Below are 17,285 nucleotides of genomic sequence, written 5' to 3' on the forward strand. Positions count from 1 at the left end.
AGGCAGTTGGGGTTAAGTGACTTGCCCAGGGTCACACAGCTAGTAAGTGTGTGTTAAGTGTCTGAGGTCGGATTTGAACTCAGGTACTCCTGACTCCAGGGCCGGTGCTCTATCCACTGTGCCACCTAGCTGCCCCTGTAATTATTTTAAATGAATTTGTATTGTATCAATCACAGCAGTGACCAGATATATTTGGAAAATAGTAATACATATATGCATTAGATAATTTTTAATTTGTTACTTAGGACTTGAACAAACACCAACAAACAGAAAAGATTGTTTATGAAACTATATTTTTAAAAGTATATAATAAATCCAGTGCATTCATTTCCAAGCTGTCCTGTCTCTCTCTTTGAACTTTCTTCTCTTGTCTTCTGTACATTAAAAAGCTGCTTCAGTGACCCTATATTCTTCCTTTTACTCTTTTTTTGGGTGTCACTAGCCCCCAGTTATACTTGTCCCCAAATTAAAAATAACCCCCCTCTTTTTTTTGGCGGGGCAGTGGGGGTTAAGTGACTTGCCCAGGGTCACACAGCTAGTAAGTGTCAAGTGTCTGAGGCCGGATTTGAACTCAGTTACACCTGAATCCAGGGCCGGTGCTTTATCTACTGAACCACCTAGCCGCCCCCAAACCCTCTCTTTTAACAACAATGCGTAGACAAGCAAAACATTCTCACGCAGGCCCTGTCCAGAAATATCTATCTCGTTGTGCACCTTGTCTAAATCATCTCTCCATCAGTATGCACTAGATTCATAGCTCGTCTTCCTAGAGGCCTTTATAGTTTACTGAACCTTTCTATCCCAGCAATCTCATGAAGCAGGGGATGTCTATTTTACGGAGGAGAAAAGCAAAGCTCAGATTGATTACATGCCTTGCCCTTGAGACCATACATGGCTGGTTAAGTTGTAGTCAGGGTTTGAACCAACATCTTAGAATTGTGGATAAGGTCACCTAGGGTTCTGTGAGCCCTGAAAATTATAGTCTGGGTCTCCTCTTTCTCAGTGGGGCCCTGTGAAGTTCCTGTGTTGGGATTCCTTTCCTTTCTGTAGTGGTGAACGGAATAACTCCTGTTTCAGCAGCCTGGGCATACAAAATTGGCTGTGGGTATTTCTATATGTACTTGTTTCCCTTGTTAGAAAGTGAGTTGGAATTGTTACATTCTTTGAACTTGTATCTTCAGGACCCAGAACAGCACCTGGCACCGAATAGGTGCTAAAAAATGTTTATTGATTGATGGATGGATGGAGCGAGTGGTTTAACAAAGAGGTACCAGGTTGGCCTTTTGCTTGCTCTCATTCCCTACTTTCTCTTGATGCCTTCTGGCACCTCCTGCCATCAGCACTGCATCATATGTTCCAGGCCTGCCTGATCCACACCTGCCCTTCCCCAGCAGGGAGGATTGGAAGGGGTCTGCCCAGGCAGGTTTCTGCAGAGTTAGCATGAGGAGAGCAAAGAGACCCTCCCAGGGAAAGAAGGAGGCCTTGATTTAAGGCCTAAAAAGGCAGGAAGGGCTAGCAGGAGCAGAGACTGAAGCAATATCATTTGTTCCTATTAATGGCTTTTCTTTTCATATTCTCCCTTGCCTAGAAGAGTCATCCCCTATAATAGAATAAATGAGAGGGAAAAGAGGCAGCTCAGCAAAACTAACTATGTCTGACAGTGTATGCAGTTTTCACTGAATCCATAGTACTCTGCCTCTGTGAAAAAGGGGACAGGGGCAGCATAGCTTAGGGGATAGAGCACTGGATGAGAGTTAGGGACTTCCGGTTTCCAGTCTCAGCTCTGCCTCTTACTAGCTTTGTAACCTTGAATCGGGTTATTTGCTTTCGTTTTTTCACATGTAAAACCAGAAGTTTGGAATTTATGGACTCCAAAGTCCCTTTTAGCTCTAAATCTGTGATCTTGGGATCCTCTCTAGGGGCCAGACTTGATCATTCTAATTAAACAACATTCAGTACTTTATTACACCATCCTATCTTAAAAGGGTGTAAGGACATTTGAGTTATTTTCTTAGTATAATTGTCAAAGCTCTGTGCTAGGTGTGGAGATACAACACAGATCATCATGCTTTCTGAGAGTTGACAGTCTACTTGGGGATGGGAGGAGTGCGCACAAAAAAACACGCTAGAAAGAAGAGTAAAAGAAATGCATGGGGACCAGACATTTGAAGAAGCAGGCATCAATGCCACCTCTAGGGGCAGGGCAGGCTCTTCTTGGCAGAAGTGGCCACTTGAGCTAGACCTTGAAAGAAGAGAGGGACTCAGAAGCAGGAAAATGAGTGACTATTCCAAGCATTTGGGATGTCGTGGATAAAGGCATGGAGACAAGAGAGGCTGGGATGAGAATGGAAGATGGCGTATAGTCTAGTTTGGCTAAGGACTTGCAGGTTGGAGGAAGACTATAGAGTGATCTGAATGTCAGGATCAGGAAATACCATGATCATGATGATGATGATTGATGTCCATTCTGTACCAGAAACTGTGCTTTACAAATGTCTCACTTGATCCCTTGATCCTTACAGCAACCCTAGGAATAGGTGTTATTAGACCCATTTTCTGGCAGACAGAGGTTAAGTGACTTGGTCAAGGTCACAGAGCTAGTAAATGTCTGAGTCTGGATTTGAACTCAGGCTTTGCTGACTCTCAGTGGGGAGGATACTAGCAACTGGGGAGACTGGGAAAGGCCTCCTACAGAAGGAATTCTTTGAGTTGAGTCTCAAAGGAAGCCTGGGAGTCTGAGATATAGACAGGAGGGGGCAGAGCATTCCAGACATGGAGGACAGCCAACGTAAAGCTATAGGAGATGGGAACTTTTCCTGCCTCTAGCGACTGTCATATATGTTCAGGAAGGTTTACCTTTTGCCTGGCACCCTTCAGTGGATGATTAGAAACCTGTGATCCAGGGAAGAGGCAGCACATTTCCCCATTTTGATCCTTCCCAGTAGCTTTGTCTTGTGAATGCTTCATCTCTTTACTGAGAGAAGAGGAAATCTCAGGTAGACTGTGGTGACTTATTTCATATATTTGTCAATAGGGAGCATTTATTAAAGGATATGTCAGGCGCTGTGTTAGGCTTAATGAGTACAAAGAAAACCAAAACCAGCCCCTTCCCTCAATGGGCTCACATTTTTGCAGGGACTTAGTCTCATTGGACTGAGCCCTGGGAAGGAGAGATGAGCTTTTCTGCCTCTGTAGATATGTTTGGAAACTGACTCCAAACTAGGGTAGAAATTGAAGTATGGACTGAAGGAGTATGGGAACTGCAGGGTATTAGCCACAAATTCAGCCCTTTTCCATGCTCAGAAATTCTTTAGGCATAGTTCCAGGTTTCAGACCTGGTCCTAGGGCCTTCAGGAGCAAACAACTTGGATGGGGAGGGGGGACCTTGGGCAAGCCAATTTACAGTTATCAATTGGTGACTTGGATGAAAGCATTGATGGAAACCTACTGACTTGTTAGTTGGGAGAGATAATAGAATCAAGACCCAATTCAGTTCCTGATTCCCCTATCAACTATTCCCAAACTACTGTATATTTAAGTATTTGTCTTTTTTCTCTATATATGGTTTTTCTTTATATCTTTAGGCATATACTTACTGTCCTTCCCATTAGAATATTAGCTCCTTGTGAGAAAGGATTGTTCTATTCATTTTCTTTGCATCATTTGTGCCTAACACAGTGCCTGGTTCATTGTAGTCACTTAGTACTTTTTGACTGGTTGATTTGAGAAGTCCTTGATAAATTGAAACAATGGTTCAAGTCTAGCAAGATGAAATTTAATAGACCTAAATTTAAAGTACTGTCCTGTTTTTTAATTTTTTGTAATAAAGAAAAGAAAATCAGCTGTGTAGGTATTGGACGGAAGGAGTCATGACTTAGCAGTTCATCTGAAAATCACCTGGGGTTTTTAGGGGACTTAAAAAGCATAGTATGAGTCAGTGGTATGATATGGTGGCCAAAAAATCCAGTGTAATGTAATTTTGTTTGTGTGGGCATTTTCTCCACTGATGTGTGTCTCAACCCTGATGTCCTTTAGTGGAGAGGGTTTTCATGACTCCTTTCAGAACTGATCCTCCAATAATCACCCATTTTTTTGTCCAGATAAGCTTTTCCATCTTGGTTGGGCTTGCTGTCAAACCCTTTCAGAACTCATGGTCACCTCTGTGAGTAGCCCTCCTATGGTGGTGGATTGGTATGACCTCAGGCTACCTTAATGGGGGTATAGTGTCCAGCATAATAAGATAAATGATACTGCTGTCTTTTGCTCTGATATTCTGTTCTGTGGGGTATGTGCTGGCCAGAATGTCAGTGACAAAAGAGTAAATCCAGAGGAAGTTAAACAGGTTGGTGAGGGGGTCCTAAGCCTATACCATTCGGGCCTCTGCTGAAGGAGTTGGAAATGTTTGGCTAGGGGAAGAACAGACTTAGAGAGAGGCATGACAGCTGTCTTGAAAGGTATACTTGTTATGCCTCTGAATACTGTAAGGGCTGTCCTTAGGGAAGAGAGATTAGATTTGTTCTGCTTGGACCCAGAAGGTAGAACTAGAAACAATGGGTAGAAGTTGCGAAGAGGCAGATTTTAAATTCAGAGTAAGGAAGTTACGGGGGCATCTAGGTGGTGCCATAGTGCACACAGTACTTGCCTAGAGTAATATCTTCCTGAGTTCACATCCAACCTCAGACTCGAGCTGTGTGACCCTGGGCAAGTCACTTCACCCTGTCACTCAGTTTCCTCATCTGTAAAATGAGCTGGAGAAAGAAATGACAAACCACTACAGTGTCTTTGTCAAGAAGACCCCAAATGGAGTCACAGAGTAGGACATGACTGAAATGACTGAAAAACAAGAAGAAATTACAAGCCTGGCAGTCAGAACTATCCCAAAAGTGTAATGGACTTCAAGCAGAGTCTGTGTTACAGAAAGGAGCACTATTTAAGCAGAATTTGGATTACATACCCCTGAGGTCCCTTATAACTGGGAGCATCTGTGATTTTTGTGACATAGTGAGAGAGATTTTAGTTAATATTAGACCCACATGATCTCTGAGGTTTTTAGTGGTGACATTCTGTGGTTCTGTATTATGCCAGAGCTTTGTAGTAGTTAGAAATGTCTGTCTCTGTAAGGAAAAAATTCCCAACAATATGAACTAACCCAAAGCAGGATGGAAATGCCTTGAAAGGTAGTGAGTTTCTTAGCTCTGATGGTGTTTTCGAAGATATAGAGGACTTGGCTGGCTATTCTCAGGACCGCTGATCTCCTCTTGGCTGAGGTTGGGAGCTAGCCTAGAGGATTTTTGGGTACTTTCCTGTTTAGATTGTAAGATTCACTGATTCTGAGAAATGAAGCAAACAAATCAGCAAGGCCTTGATTAAGCAGTAATGCCTTGCAGGACATGAGAAGAATTTGAAGTCACAGTCACTGCCTTCAGTGAGCTCCCAGACATGATGTGTGTGTACACAGTATGAGACACACACAGAGACACAAGACACACAGACACACAACTGTGAAGGAGAGAATCCTGGAACCCTGCAAGGGAGAAGGGGAGTTTCTCTTAGGTGTGGGTAGGGGTATTTCCTTCTCTTTCGGTGGTTATTTCTGAGTCACTTTTTCACTCTCAGAGGCATTCTGGTGTGGGGTGTTGCCTTAAGAGTCCAATGGCCTATTTTTAGCATACTTTCTCTTTCCTTGTCTGGCCTCCCCGGGGGCCCCTGGCAAAGACATAGGTTAGCAACCTTCTCCATAGGCTTCCCAGAGAGCCAGGTGTCCTGCAGACGTCTTGGCTTCCTCAGGCTCAGAGTCCTTGGCTGTCTGCCTAGCACCTCCCTCATCCCCCTTTGCTGCTTCCCTGTGGACCAGGATGACAGCACTTCATCACTGGTCAGTTGTTCTACAGCTGGACCAAGGGAAGTGGGAGGGAGAGTTGAGGTGAGTTTGCAAGTCCCTGGGTGCCCTGGATAAAGCGCTTTTGCTGCTTCTCCTGGAAGAAGCTGAAGGCACATGCTAGGATGCTGCCTCTGAGGAGAGATTTGTCAAGCCCAGGGGTCAGCCGTGGGAACAAGGTGTGGCACGAATGTTTATAGAAACCATCTCCCTCTCCAAGTCCAGTTTTGTAATCCCTGAATCTGTCTAATGCTTTGGCTGTGAATACTAGTTGTCACCTGGGACCCAGAGAACATGTTGCAGGCAGGATCACAGCCTTCTGACCAATCAGGGCTGGAGAATGAGAGAATGGAGACTTCTTTCTGACTGTCCCCAGAAGGAAACATCTTTTCCTTTGCAGAACTCCGCCCTCCCCTCCCCACCCCAGAACGTTTAAAGAGCACGTCAGTCTGTGTGTTACACAGAAGAGAACTGAGTCTAAGGTCAGAAGGCTTGACTTGGTATCCAGGCATTTTTTACACTTAGCAAACTGGTGACCTTGGACAAGTCAATTCTCTCTGAGGTTTTGAGTTCCCTTATCTGTAAAATGAGGACATTTGCTTATGTAAATCAGCTCTGAGATCCCTTCTGTTCCTCACATCTGAGCATGTCTATGTTATTTGTGTGGTGCTTATTAGCTTCCTGACCTTGGACAAGTCAGTATTCTCTTGCAGATTAGATTTATCTGTAAAATGAGGGAGTTTGATGAAGTGAGCTCTGAAATGCCTTCCATTCCTAACATCCTAGGGATGTCTCTATCACTTGTGTGGTACTGATTAGTTGGGTGACCTTGGACAAGTCAGTTCTCTTTCAGGTTGGATTTCCTTATCTTTAAGATGGGGGGGGGGGGCTGGACTGCATAATGAATGCTGAGATGCCTTCTATTCCTAAAGCCTTAAGAATGTCTGTATCATTTGTGTGGCCTTGGGATGTCACTCCTAGCCCAGGGACTTATTCCAAGGACTTATCCCAGTGGTCTCCTGGGGCTTGTGGTCTCTCATCATAGTGTTCTTAATTCAGAAATAAAGGTACTTTTGAACCCATGTTTAATTCATGTTTGCCTCAGGAAGGAGGTCTATTCCCAGCTCATGCTGTGTGATGGGAGGCTGATGAGGGAGCAGGCCTGTCTAAGTCACTGTGGAATTCTCTGGCTTGTGTGGAACAGTAATAGGACAGGATAGCAAGAAATGGCAGATGCTTCTCTACTCTTCCTCACCCCCCTCCCCAGCCCTAAGACCTAAACCTGAGAAATGGGTGTGTGGGTGATCCACCTGGTTATCTGGGGCCAATCTCAAACTTGTTGGCATTTATCACTCCTTGCTAAAAATCTTCCTAAAATGATTTCAAAAAACTTTCTAAAATGATCATACCCACAGTTCCTGAGGCAGTAGCATTTATTAATTAGGAGGAAATCTTTGCTGACAATTCTATTCAACAAATACTTTTAAGTGCTGCCTTCTGGGTTTGTTGTTGTTTTTAGTGGTGTTTTTGAGATGGTACCTTCTTATTCACTAGACACTGTGTCTGGTTCTGAGAGTAAAAAAATTAAAAATCACTGTCCCAGTTTATAACGCATTTATAATTTCCTGGAGAGCACATCTGATCAATGAGAGAATAGAAAAATCTTTTCCCCCTTCTGTCTAATCTGTTGCCAAGCCTTGATGATGCCACGTCTTTGCCTCTCTTCTGTTCTCACTGCTCTCACCCTGGTACATCTATCATCCACCTGGACTATTACAGTGAGCCCCTTACAGGTCTTTCCTTCTCCTCTAATCCATCCTGCTGCTGGCCAGAATGCTTAATTTTTTTTTTTTATTTAAAAAAAAATTTTTTTAGAATGCTTAATTTTTAAAATCACATACTGTATTTATTTACTTGTGAACATCTTGTTGCTCTCCTGTTAAATGTAATCTTATTTATTTATTTATTTTTAGTGAGGCAGTTGGGGTTAAGTAACTTGCCCAGGGTCACACAGCTAGTACATGTTAAGTGCCTGAGGCCAGATTTGAACTCAGGTCCTCCTGAATCCAGGGCCGGTGCTCTATCCACTGCGCCACCTAGCTGTCCCTAAATGTAATCTTAATGGAGTGGCTAATGTGCTTTTGTATTTGTATCCCCAGTAGTTAGCACAATGACTGACACAGAGCAGATGCTTAATAAATGCTTTTAGATTAATTGAGTGATCAGTTACTTGTCAAGTGTTGTCAGTTCTCCCTCCCATTTATTCCATTCTTTCCTCTACCTCTCACCACTGTGTGGTTTAGGTCCTTCTCACTTCTCATTCCAGCTTGTGTGGACTCCTGCTTCCCCAGCCTGCTTCTTCTCTAAGCTGTCTTCTACATAGCTATGGAAACAATCTTCCTAAAAGCACAGATCTGACCAGGTCATGCCTTTGCTTGAAAACTTTCAGTGGCTCCCTCTTACTACCTCTTCAGCTTGGCATTTAAAATCCTTTACAATCTGGCTCCCACTTACTGCTGTCCATTTCTCCCTTTGCCTCCTCTACATTTCATAATCTCGTCATGTCACTTGTCTGTTCAGAAACCTTGAGTGGGGGCAGCTAGGTGGCACAGTGGATAGAGCACCAGCCTTGGATTCAGGAGCACCTGAGTTCAAATCCAACCTCAGATACTTGACACTTACTAGCCGTGTGACCCTGGGCAAGTCACTTAACCCCAATTGCCTCACCAAAACCAAAAAACAAACAAACAAAAACTTTGGGGCGGCTAGGTGGCGCAGTGGATAAAGCACTGGCCCTGGATTAGGGAGTACCTGAGCTCAAATCCGGCCTCAGACACTTAACACTTACTAGCTGTGTGACCCTGGGCAAGTCACTTAACCCCAATTGCCTCACTTAAAAAAAAAAAAAAAGAAACCTTGAGGGGCTCCTTGTTTCCTTTTCAGTAAAGTTCAGACTTCTCTCCTTGGAATTCAAGAACCGATCTCTGTGTTTTGATATCTTTTTGAAATTTCTATCTTAGCCTCTTATTACTCCCTTCTACTCCTGCTTCAACTGATTTGGACTTCTCTCTGCTTCCTGAATTTGCTGTTTATTCTTCCTCTCCATGTCTTGGCCAAGGCTGATCCCTTATAACTAGGATGCTCTCCTTTTGAACCCGGCTCAAATGTCTCCATCTATCAGTGCCCATTTAGTTGCCTATTTAGCTCTGTGCTAAGAGCTGGGGGCAGTAAAGCAGATGAAAAATGAGTGACAAAATCTCTACCCCCAAGGGGCTTACAATCTCATAAGACTCCTCAGACCTCCCAGTGCATTTGGTTTTATATTTTTCTTCTCAAGGATTATTTGCTGAGTGATTCTGGGTAAGTCATCTCCTAGACTATAAGTTTCAGAGAAAGTGTCAACTTGAATTGATAGAGGGAGCTGTTTCATCCAAGAGGTCCTTAATAACAATGAAATCACAGGTCTAGTTGCTGTCTCCTATTCTGTTGTATTATTGTGGACCAGAATTATCGGTCCTCTTTGTTAGCTCCAACACCTAACCCAGTTCTCTGTACACAGTAAACACTTAATGAATGTTTTTGAAAGAATAATATGTATAAGTCACCATGTAAGTATATTCTGTTGTTATTAACATTACTGTTGACATTAATTCTGTCTTCTCACCAGGGAGACTGCCAGACGAGAGAAGAAGCTGTGGCGCTGGGTGTTGGACTCTGTAACAATGGCTTCATGCACCATGGTAATTCTGATCTTTCTTCTGCCCCCACTTCATTGGCCTCAGTGAGGTTCTGGGCACCGCTGCTGGAACAGGCTTCTCAATAGCTGGTTACCAGTGGGAGGCATCTTGCTCCATTCCTTCTCCCCTATCTTTTATTTGGAGCATGTCTCCATTAGGCCAGGCCACAGCTACTAAACCCATCACTCCTAGAAAGGGCCAGATTGCAGATGAATACCTTAGCAGATTTCCTGATGATTCTTCTTAGGTCCATTGTCCAGAGCAATTCACTTCTAGAACATTTTGTTCTTTCTGAATGTTGCCTTTTAGGAAGGACATGGAGAATGAATCTAGAGTAGGACAGACAAGGAGGAAGGGTCTCATTTGCTGGAGGTTTGGAGGCCATGCCATATGGAGATTGATTGAAGGAACCTAGGCATGGGAACCCTGGAAAAGAGATGAAGACATGGGGAGATGGGAGAGAGGATGACCATTTTTCTGTCATGTTGTAGATGGGAATTCTTGCTCAAGGATGGTTTGGGTTAGATGACTTCTGAGGATCCTTCTGATACTGAGATTTTGCAGTTATATGGGTTAGACTGAAATGTGGTTCTCTGGATGTTAGGACAGTGTGGGGGATGGACCGGGTGAAACCCGCATCCTGTATTTGACGCTCAGGTAATATGATATCTATTCAAGGGATGGAACAAATTCTGGAACTGGATCTCAGCAGTTTTATGACGACATGCTGACCTCAGACTTGTATAATGAAAAGGTCACTGGACTGCGAGTCAGATTTGGATTCAGCCTTGGCGCTCCCTTTTACTTGTTATGTGATCATGGGCGGGCAGATCACTCGCCCAGTCTGGGCCTTTGCTGCCTCATCGGTGAATTGAGAAACAAAATCACCGTCTTTTTGCCTCGAACATTCCATGTTTTTAAGCTTCCTTCAGGTCTTTGCAGCTGTTTTCTATGTGTTCTCTATTCTAAGGCCCCTTCCAATTCTGAGACTTTATGCATCTGTTTATAGGTATTAAGTATAAGTCAAACTCCTTCCTGGGAGGCAGGACACACCCATGCAAAGATAAAAAGTGATTTCTGAATGTGTATAACATGGTCATAGAAGGGGGGAGGGCAGCCACTTAGGAGCAAGGGGAATTGAGTAGCCAATGCCTGTTTTTCCCGGGTTCTACCCTATGTTTTGAGGTTGGGCCTCGCCCTTCAGTTTGGGCTTTGGCTTTCTTGTTTTAGGTTGCATTTGTGGCCTTGGGGACAGCCTGTCATGAGACAGTTCCTATAGCCTGGGGCCAGTCATTCTGCCCATTTCACCCTTCTTGCTCCCCAGGGATCATCAGGGTGCACTCTGTGGGACCCACCCCCTCACAATGTCCTCAGCCCAAAGGCATCCCTGAAATAACTGCTCAGGACAGGCCTATAATTTTTTTGGTCGCCACATACAAAGGAAGCTTGGCTCTGATTGGTGGGAGGGTCTAGGCTCTGGGCAGAACTGTCAGGAATCATGGCCTAGATCAAAGCGGGGTCTAGGAATGTCTCCTTGTGGGTGCTATTTACACTGAAGGGTGTATTTGAGACTCTGCCACATAGTGTTTCCCTGAACTGGCCTGGATTTCTCAATCTTAGACTAGGTGGTCTTGACATTCCTCAAACCCACAGACTGTGGAGATGGGAGGGACCTTAGAACAGAAGCAAATAAATACTTTTTAAGCAGCCAGTATGGATCAGGCACAAGAGTGCTGGAGGTACAAAGAAAGGCACAAGATAATCCTGTCCTCAAGGAGCTCACAATCTAATGGGGGGAAGAATCTTACAGTTGGAAGAATCCTTAGAACATGGAACTTAAAATGTCAGAGAAAAGGAGAGAGGAACATCGTCATTCAAATGACTCCCTCTCTCCTGCTTTGATCTTACTAGGAAAGCTGTGAAATTCTTATCTCCCGCCATGGCTCATTTTGCCTTCTTGAAGGCTGGGTCATTAATGTCTCGAGACTTTGGAAGACTAACTTGTGAGACTGGGGCATGGAGAGCAATGAGGATTAAAGAGTTGGTTTTTTTCTTTTGGGGTTGCTGCTCATTCTAAGTTTAGTTAGCAAGTCCCATTATCTAGATAGAACAGTGCTTGTCTGCAAAGCATTAGAATTATTGGTTTCTGGACCCCTAAAAGCTTCAGGCACATGCCTGACTATCCTTTCCTTGTGTGTGTGTGTTCATATGAGTTCAGTCCTAGAGAAGAGTGAGTTCAAAGATGAGTCCCAGTACTTCCGCTTCCATGCCGATGAAGAGATGGAAGGGACGAGCTCCAAGAACAAGCTGTTGCGGAATGACTTCAAGCTGGTTGAGAACATCCTGGCCAGGAGCCTTCTGGTAGGAACCCCTTGTCCCCCCAACACTACTGTTAGAATGAGGTCTTCCTTTCATTTTATTTTAAAGTCGATCTAGTGGATGCCCCTGAATTTTCCATTCATTCTTTTTCTTTTCTTTTTTTTTTTCTGAAGCATTTGCTGGTAAAGTGGCTTCTCTCTACATGGCATGGTCCTAGATGCCACCATATACACACCACAATTCTAGATATCGTCACTTAGATGCTGCAGTTCTGGGCATCATTTATATAAAGCAAAAGCTTAGGTGCCCGTATAGTGCATGGCAAAATTCCATGTACACATAACATCCAGGACTCAGTTCTGAGTGCCATTACATAGATAATATACATGCATATGTAGCATGTTTCTAGGTACCATGGCATTTATGGTGTGTTGCTCAGTCATGAATAACATGTATTTGGTCATGTCCAAGTCTTTGTGACCCAATTTGGGATTTTTTGTGTGTGTGTGTGAGGTAATTGGGGTTAAGTGACTTGCCCAGGGTCACACAGCTAGTAAGTGTTAAGTGTCTGAGGCCGGATTTGAACTCAGGTCCTCCTGACTCCAGGGCCAGTGCTCTATCCACTACGCCATCTAGCTGCCCCTCAATTTGGGATTTTCTTGACAAAATGGGTTTGCCATTTCCTTCTCCAGCTCATTTTGCAGAGGCAAAAAGGATTAAGTGATTTGCTAAGGGTCACACAGCTAATAAGTGTCTTGAAGCCAGATTTGAACTCAGGAAGATGAGTCTTTTTGAGAAGGCTTTTTGAGTAAGGGAGTAACATGTTCAAGACGAGTGATGTTACCAAGAAAGGTGGTGACCGCTCTGGTTTCTTTTCTCACATCTTTGTCTTCATGGGCTTGGGAAATGCTTCCTGGGTCATCTTTCCCTGGGTGTTATGGTATCAAGGCCAGTGGCAGTTGGTAGCCTCGTTAATTTGTTCCTCTGACTTTCCAGATATTACCTCAAGAAGATGATTATGGCTTTGACATAGAAGAAAAGAACAAGGTGATCATGGTGAAGTCGGTCCAGCGAGGTTCATTGGCAGAGGTGAGATATTCCAGGGTGTGTGTAGAGAACTAGGTTGCTCTAAAAGTGAGCCAAGGAAAACAACTTCCAACGTGATCTCATGACATAAAGAGAAGGGGGAGGCTGTATGGAGTAATGGAAAGAACACTGTTAGGAGAGCTGGTCAGAGTCCCAGCTCTGTCACTGACTCATGAGTGATCTTAAGGTCATAGACATGGAAGGAGTCTCAAGAGGTATTCTAGTCTCATCAAAACAGGAGGAAACCGAGATCCATGGAGGAGACATAACATCCAAGATGCAAGTACTATAAAAGGGATTCAGTGCCCACTCCATCACACAGTCTGCTACCCCTTCCATGGCTGTGACAGTGGGGTCCTGCTTGTCTTTCTCCTGAAGAACTTAACATTTTATTTTTTAAATGCTTCATTGACAGTCTTTTTGGCATTGCTCTCCACTAGCCCCACTTCTCACCCACAATTCTTCCTTCTCCCCCAGTCTTCTCTTGTTATCACTAAGCATAGTCAAGCCAAACATATGCACAAATTAGCCGTGTTAGAGAAAAAAACATGTCCGTGTTCTGCATCTCTCGTTCAGAAGCATGCTTCATCTTTGAGTTTTCTAGAATTGTGGTTTCTCATTACATTGCTCAGAACTCTCAAGTTGTTTTCCCTTTATAACATTGTAGTCATTGTGTAAATTATTTTTCTGGTTCTGCTAACTTCATTCTTCATTGGGTCATAAAATTCTTGCTGGGTTTCTCCAAATCTATACCCCTTTCCTCATTTTTTATGGTGCAATATATTCTATTACATTTATTTATACACGATAATTTGTTCAACCATTCAGCCCCAATTGGTGGACACTTCCTTAGTCTCCTGGTTTTGTTTCAATAAAAAGCATACGAGGGGGCAGCTAGGTGGTGCAGTGGATAGAGCACTGGCCCTAGAGTCAGGAGTACCTGAGTTCAAATCTGGCCTCAGACACTTAACACTTACTAGCTGTGTGACCCTGGGCAAGTCACTTAACCCCAATTGCCTCATTAAAAAAAAAAAAACAAAAAGCATACGAATTCTTGCATATAGAGGTCTTTTCCCTTTCTTTTATCTGCTTAGGGATATTGCTGTGTTGGTATGCATGGTTTAGTGATCATTTGAGTTTAATTCCAAATTGTTTTCTATGGCAGTGGAAATGACTGACACCACAGAAATGACTGGATCATTTCACAGCTCCACCAATAGTGCATTATGCTCAGTCTGTCCTTTTGCCTTCCCTTGAACAGTTCCCTCTAACAGTTCCTTTCTTGTTATCTTTGCCAATGTGATAGATGTACTCTCAAATATGTTTTAATTTTCTTTTCTCTTATTAATGACTTGGAACATTTTTCATAGGGTTGTTGATAGTTTCTTCTTTTGATAAACTCCTTTTTCATATACTTTGATGATTCATATTTAAAGGCATGGCTCTTGAATCACATCCCTATATGTCATGGATTTTTAAACTTTATCAGCAGAATTTGCTGAAAAGATTTCTCTTAATTAACTGTAAAAAATTAGAAAATTTTAAATGTAGTGATTGTGCAAAAACTTTTCAATTCTGGGATAATGTTATAAGGTCTGCACCTGTGATTTATATATAGAGAATATTGCCGAAACGCTCAGTGCAGAGCTTCTTTGCAAATGATCAACTTTTAAAAGAGTTGCCTAAGGCAATGGTGTCAAACTCAAATTAGAAATGGATTCTTGTGGTTCAGGCCACATTTGCAGCCTGTTTGATATCCCTGGCCTTAGGGCACCTAGATGATAAACAGTTTTCCTTGGGTCCCACAGCCAGCATGAGTCTATCTATGTGGCCAGCTCTCTCTACACTATGCCATTCTACCTCTCTTTTCAATTTGATACCATTAGAATTTTCTATTTTATTTCCTGTCAGTTTTATCCCTTCTTTGGTCAAGAACTCTTCCCCTGACCATAGTAGCAAAAGATACCTCCTTCTTCACTCCCAGACTAATTATGATACAACCTTTCATTTCTATGTCCTGAATCCACAGAGCCTGTTGTGGCATATAGTATGAGATCTTGTTTAAACCTAATTTATGCCAGACTGCTTTCCAGTTTTCCCAGCAGTAATCTGCAACATACTGTTTTAGTGTTGACCATTCTGTAGTATATAGTTTGGGTCTACTATTGCCAGCTCCCTTAACTTCTCACTTTTCTTCTTCTACCATTTCTTCACCTTTTGTTTCTCCAGATGCATTTCCCCAATATTCTCAGCAAGTTCTGAACCAGCTCAGCTGAACTGAGTTTCTGGGAAGCTTCTCTTTCTGCTTCTCTCTGGGAGAAAGCTGGGACTGGTCAGGTCACATGGGAGAAGTGGGTCAGCACGACCATCACCATTCCAGCCATGTCCTTTCTTTTGACTGACTGCTTTCAGGGAGGGGAAGGAGAAGGGGATGGAACAACTATTCTTCTTCTTAGCCTGTTTTCTCCTTGCCTCTCCGCCCCCCTCCCCATGTCTATTCATCCTCTTAAGAAGTTCAAGATCACTGGACATTAAATCAGATACTCCATTACTTTTTTACTGTATATCTGGAACCCTGGGCACATGAGTTAAATTCATCTCTATGATTCTAAAGATATTTTTGTGAGGATCAAAGGTCAGCATGATGTGGTAAAGAGAAGTGAATTTAGAATCAGAAGACTTGGGTTCAAATTATGGCTCTGCTACTTTTGTGACTTTGGTCATATCACTTTATGTCCCTTGGCCTCCGTTCCCTCATCTGTAAGATGAGAGACCTGGACTGGATGTTCTGAACTTACTGCCTGTGAACTTACTTCTGATCTCATTGGCTTGTGAAGATCAGAGGTAGCATGGGGATTTAGTGGAAGGAGCACAGAGAAGACCTGGATTCAAATTTTGGCTCCGTTGCTTCTCCTCTCTGGGCCTCAGTTTCCTCAGCTGTAAGATGGAGTAATGGGTATCTTGCAAACCTTAAATACTATAGAAATCTACGCACCGATGATTAATTTTCATTATAAAGTACCATAGGAGTGTCAGAGGGAGGGTGGATTGTTTTTGTCTCTTTAACTCAGTGTGTCTGTTCTTTGTAGATGGCTGGTCTGCAAGTAGGGAGGAAGATCTATTCCATCAATGAGGACCTTGTATTTCTACGACCTTTCTCGGAGGTGGAGGCCATCCTCAACCAGTCTTTCTGTTCTCGGCGGCCCCTGCGCCTCCTTGTGGCCAGCAAGGCCAAAGAGTAAGTGTCGGTCTTCTGAGCGATGCTCTCTGCCGTGGTGGTGACATTCTGAGAGATTGATTAAAATTGGGAAATGGGGGTTCTGATGATGACGATACGTCACATAACATCACATAATGTCACACACAACATAATATATAATATATTACATAAAATAGTATTATTATACGTAACAGTATAATACAGTTTGTTATAGAGAAGAAAACCACCAAACCCCAAACACTTCTCAAATGTTTATCTCCACCTTTCTGCTTCAGTAAATAGGATCTGATAAAGGCACTTGCTGTGCAGTCTAATTGAAAAGGGAATCAGGTGGGATTTCAGAAGTCTTAGCCTTGCCGTTCATTGATTGGGGGCAAGTTACTTTTCCTCTCTGGGCCTCTCTTTCCTCATTTTTAAAATGAGGAAGTTGATCTGGGGGTCATCTAAGGCCTCTTACAGCTTTTAAAAATTCTGTAAGATACACAATACACACATATACACATGTATGTATTCTTTCTATCTGTCTACCCACACACATACACAGAGATACATAGGCCAGAGTTTCTAGGGCTGATACCCTAGGGTCACTGTTCAGAAGGTCATAGAATAGAGATGGGGGGTGGGGCACTGTAGAAGATTGGATGGGGTAGGGTCAGAGTCTTGGTCACTTCCTGAATATTTCCTCTCTTCTTACTTGGACAGTTTGTGACTTTAAGACAGTGGTGTGCTGGTAAATGCTTAACAACCAGCTCTTTGGAAAAAATGTGCATATTTATGTATTACAAAGATTTATTATAAATTTTACTGACATAAAAGATGGTGTAGCATACAATTTACAAATAATAATAGAATGTACAATACTCTTTATTGCAAATTCCATGTAGCCTGTTGATTCTGACAAAATGTTTTTGTTCATTTTTGTTGTACTCTTGTGTCTTTGTAGCCAACCTATGGAACTTTGTCAATGATGTGAGAAACTTCTTTGGATAATTGGATAATAGATTTCACATACTGGAAGACTATTTCCAATTTTTTGTGTGTAATA

The 17,285-nt window shown here is 42.9% G+C and overlaps 1 protein-coding gene across 1 annotated transcript in view; it reads left to right on the forward strand.

Moving 5' to 3' along the window:
* PREX1 (phosphatidylinositol-3,4,5-trisphosphate dependent Rac exchange factor 1) overlaps window positions 1–17,285 on the forward strand; it is a 221,493-nt gene that overhangs the window by 166,139 nt on the left and 38,069 nt on the right. The window contains 4 exon segments of the mRNA XM_043984325.1: window positions 9,546–9,618; window positions 11,834–11,976; window positions 12,931–13,023; window positions 16,110–16,258. Coding sequence (XP_043840260.1) covers window positions 9,546–9,618; window positions 11,834–11,976; window positions 12,931–13,023; window positions 16,110–16,258 — 458 coding nt within the window.

Source organism: Dromiciops gliroides, chromosome 2, assembly GCF_019393635.1.
Source record: "Dromiciops gliroides isolate mDroGli1 chromosome 2, mDroGli1.pri, whole genome shotgun sequence".
In the NCBI taxonomy this organism is placed as follows: domain Eukaryota; kingdom Metazoa; phylum Chordata; class Mammalia; order Microbiotheria; family Microbiotheriidae; genus Dromiciops; species Dromiciops gliroides.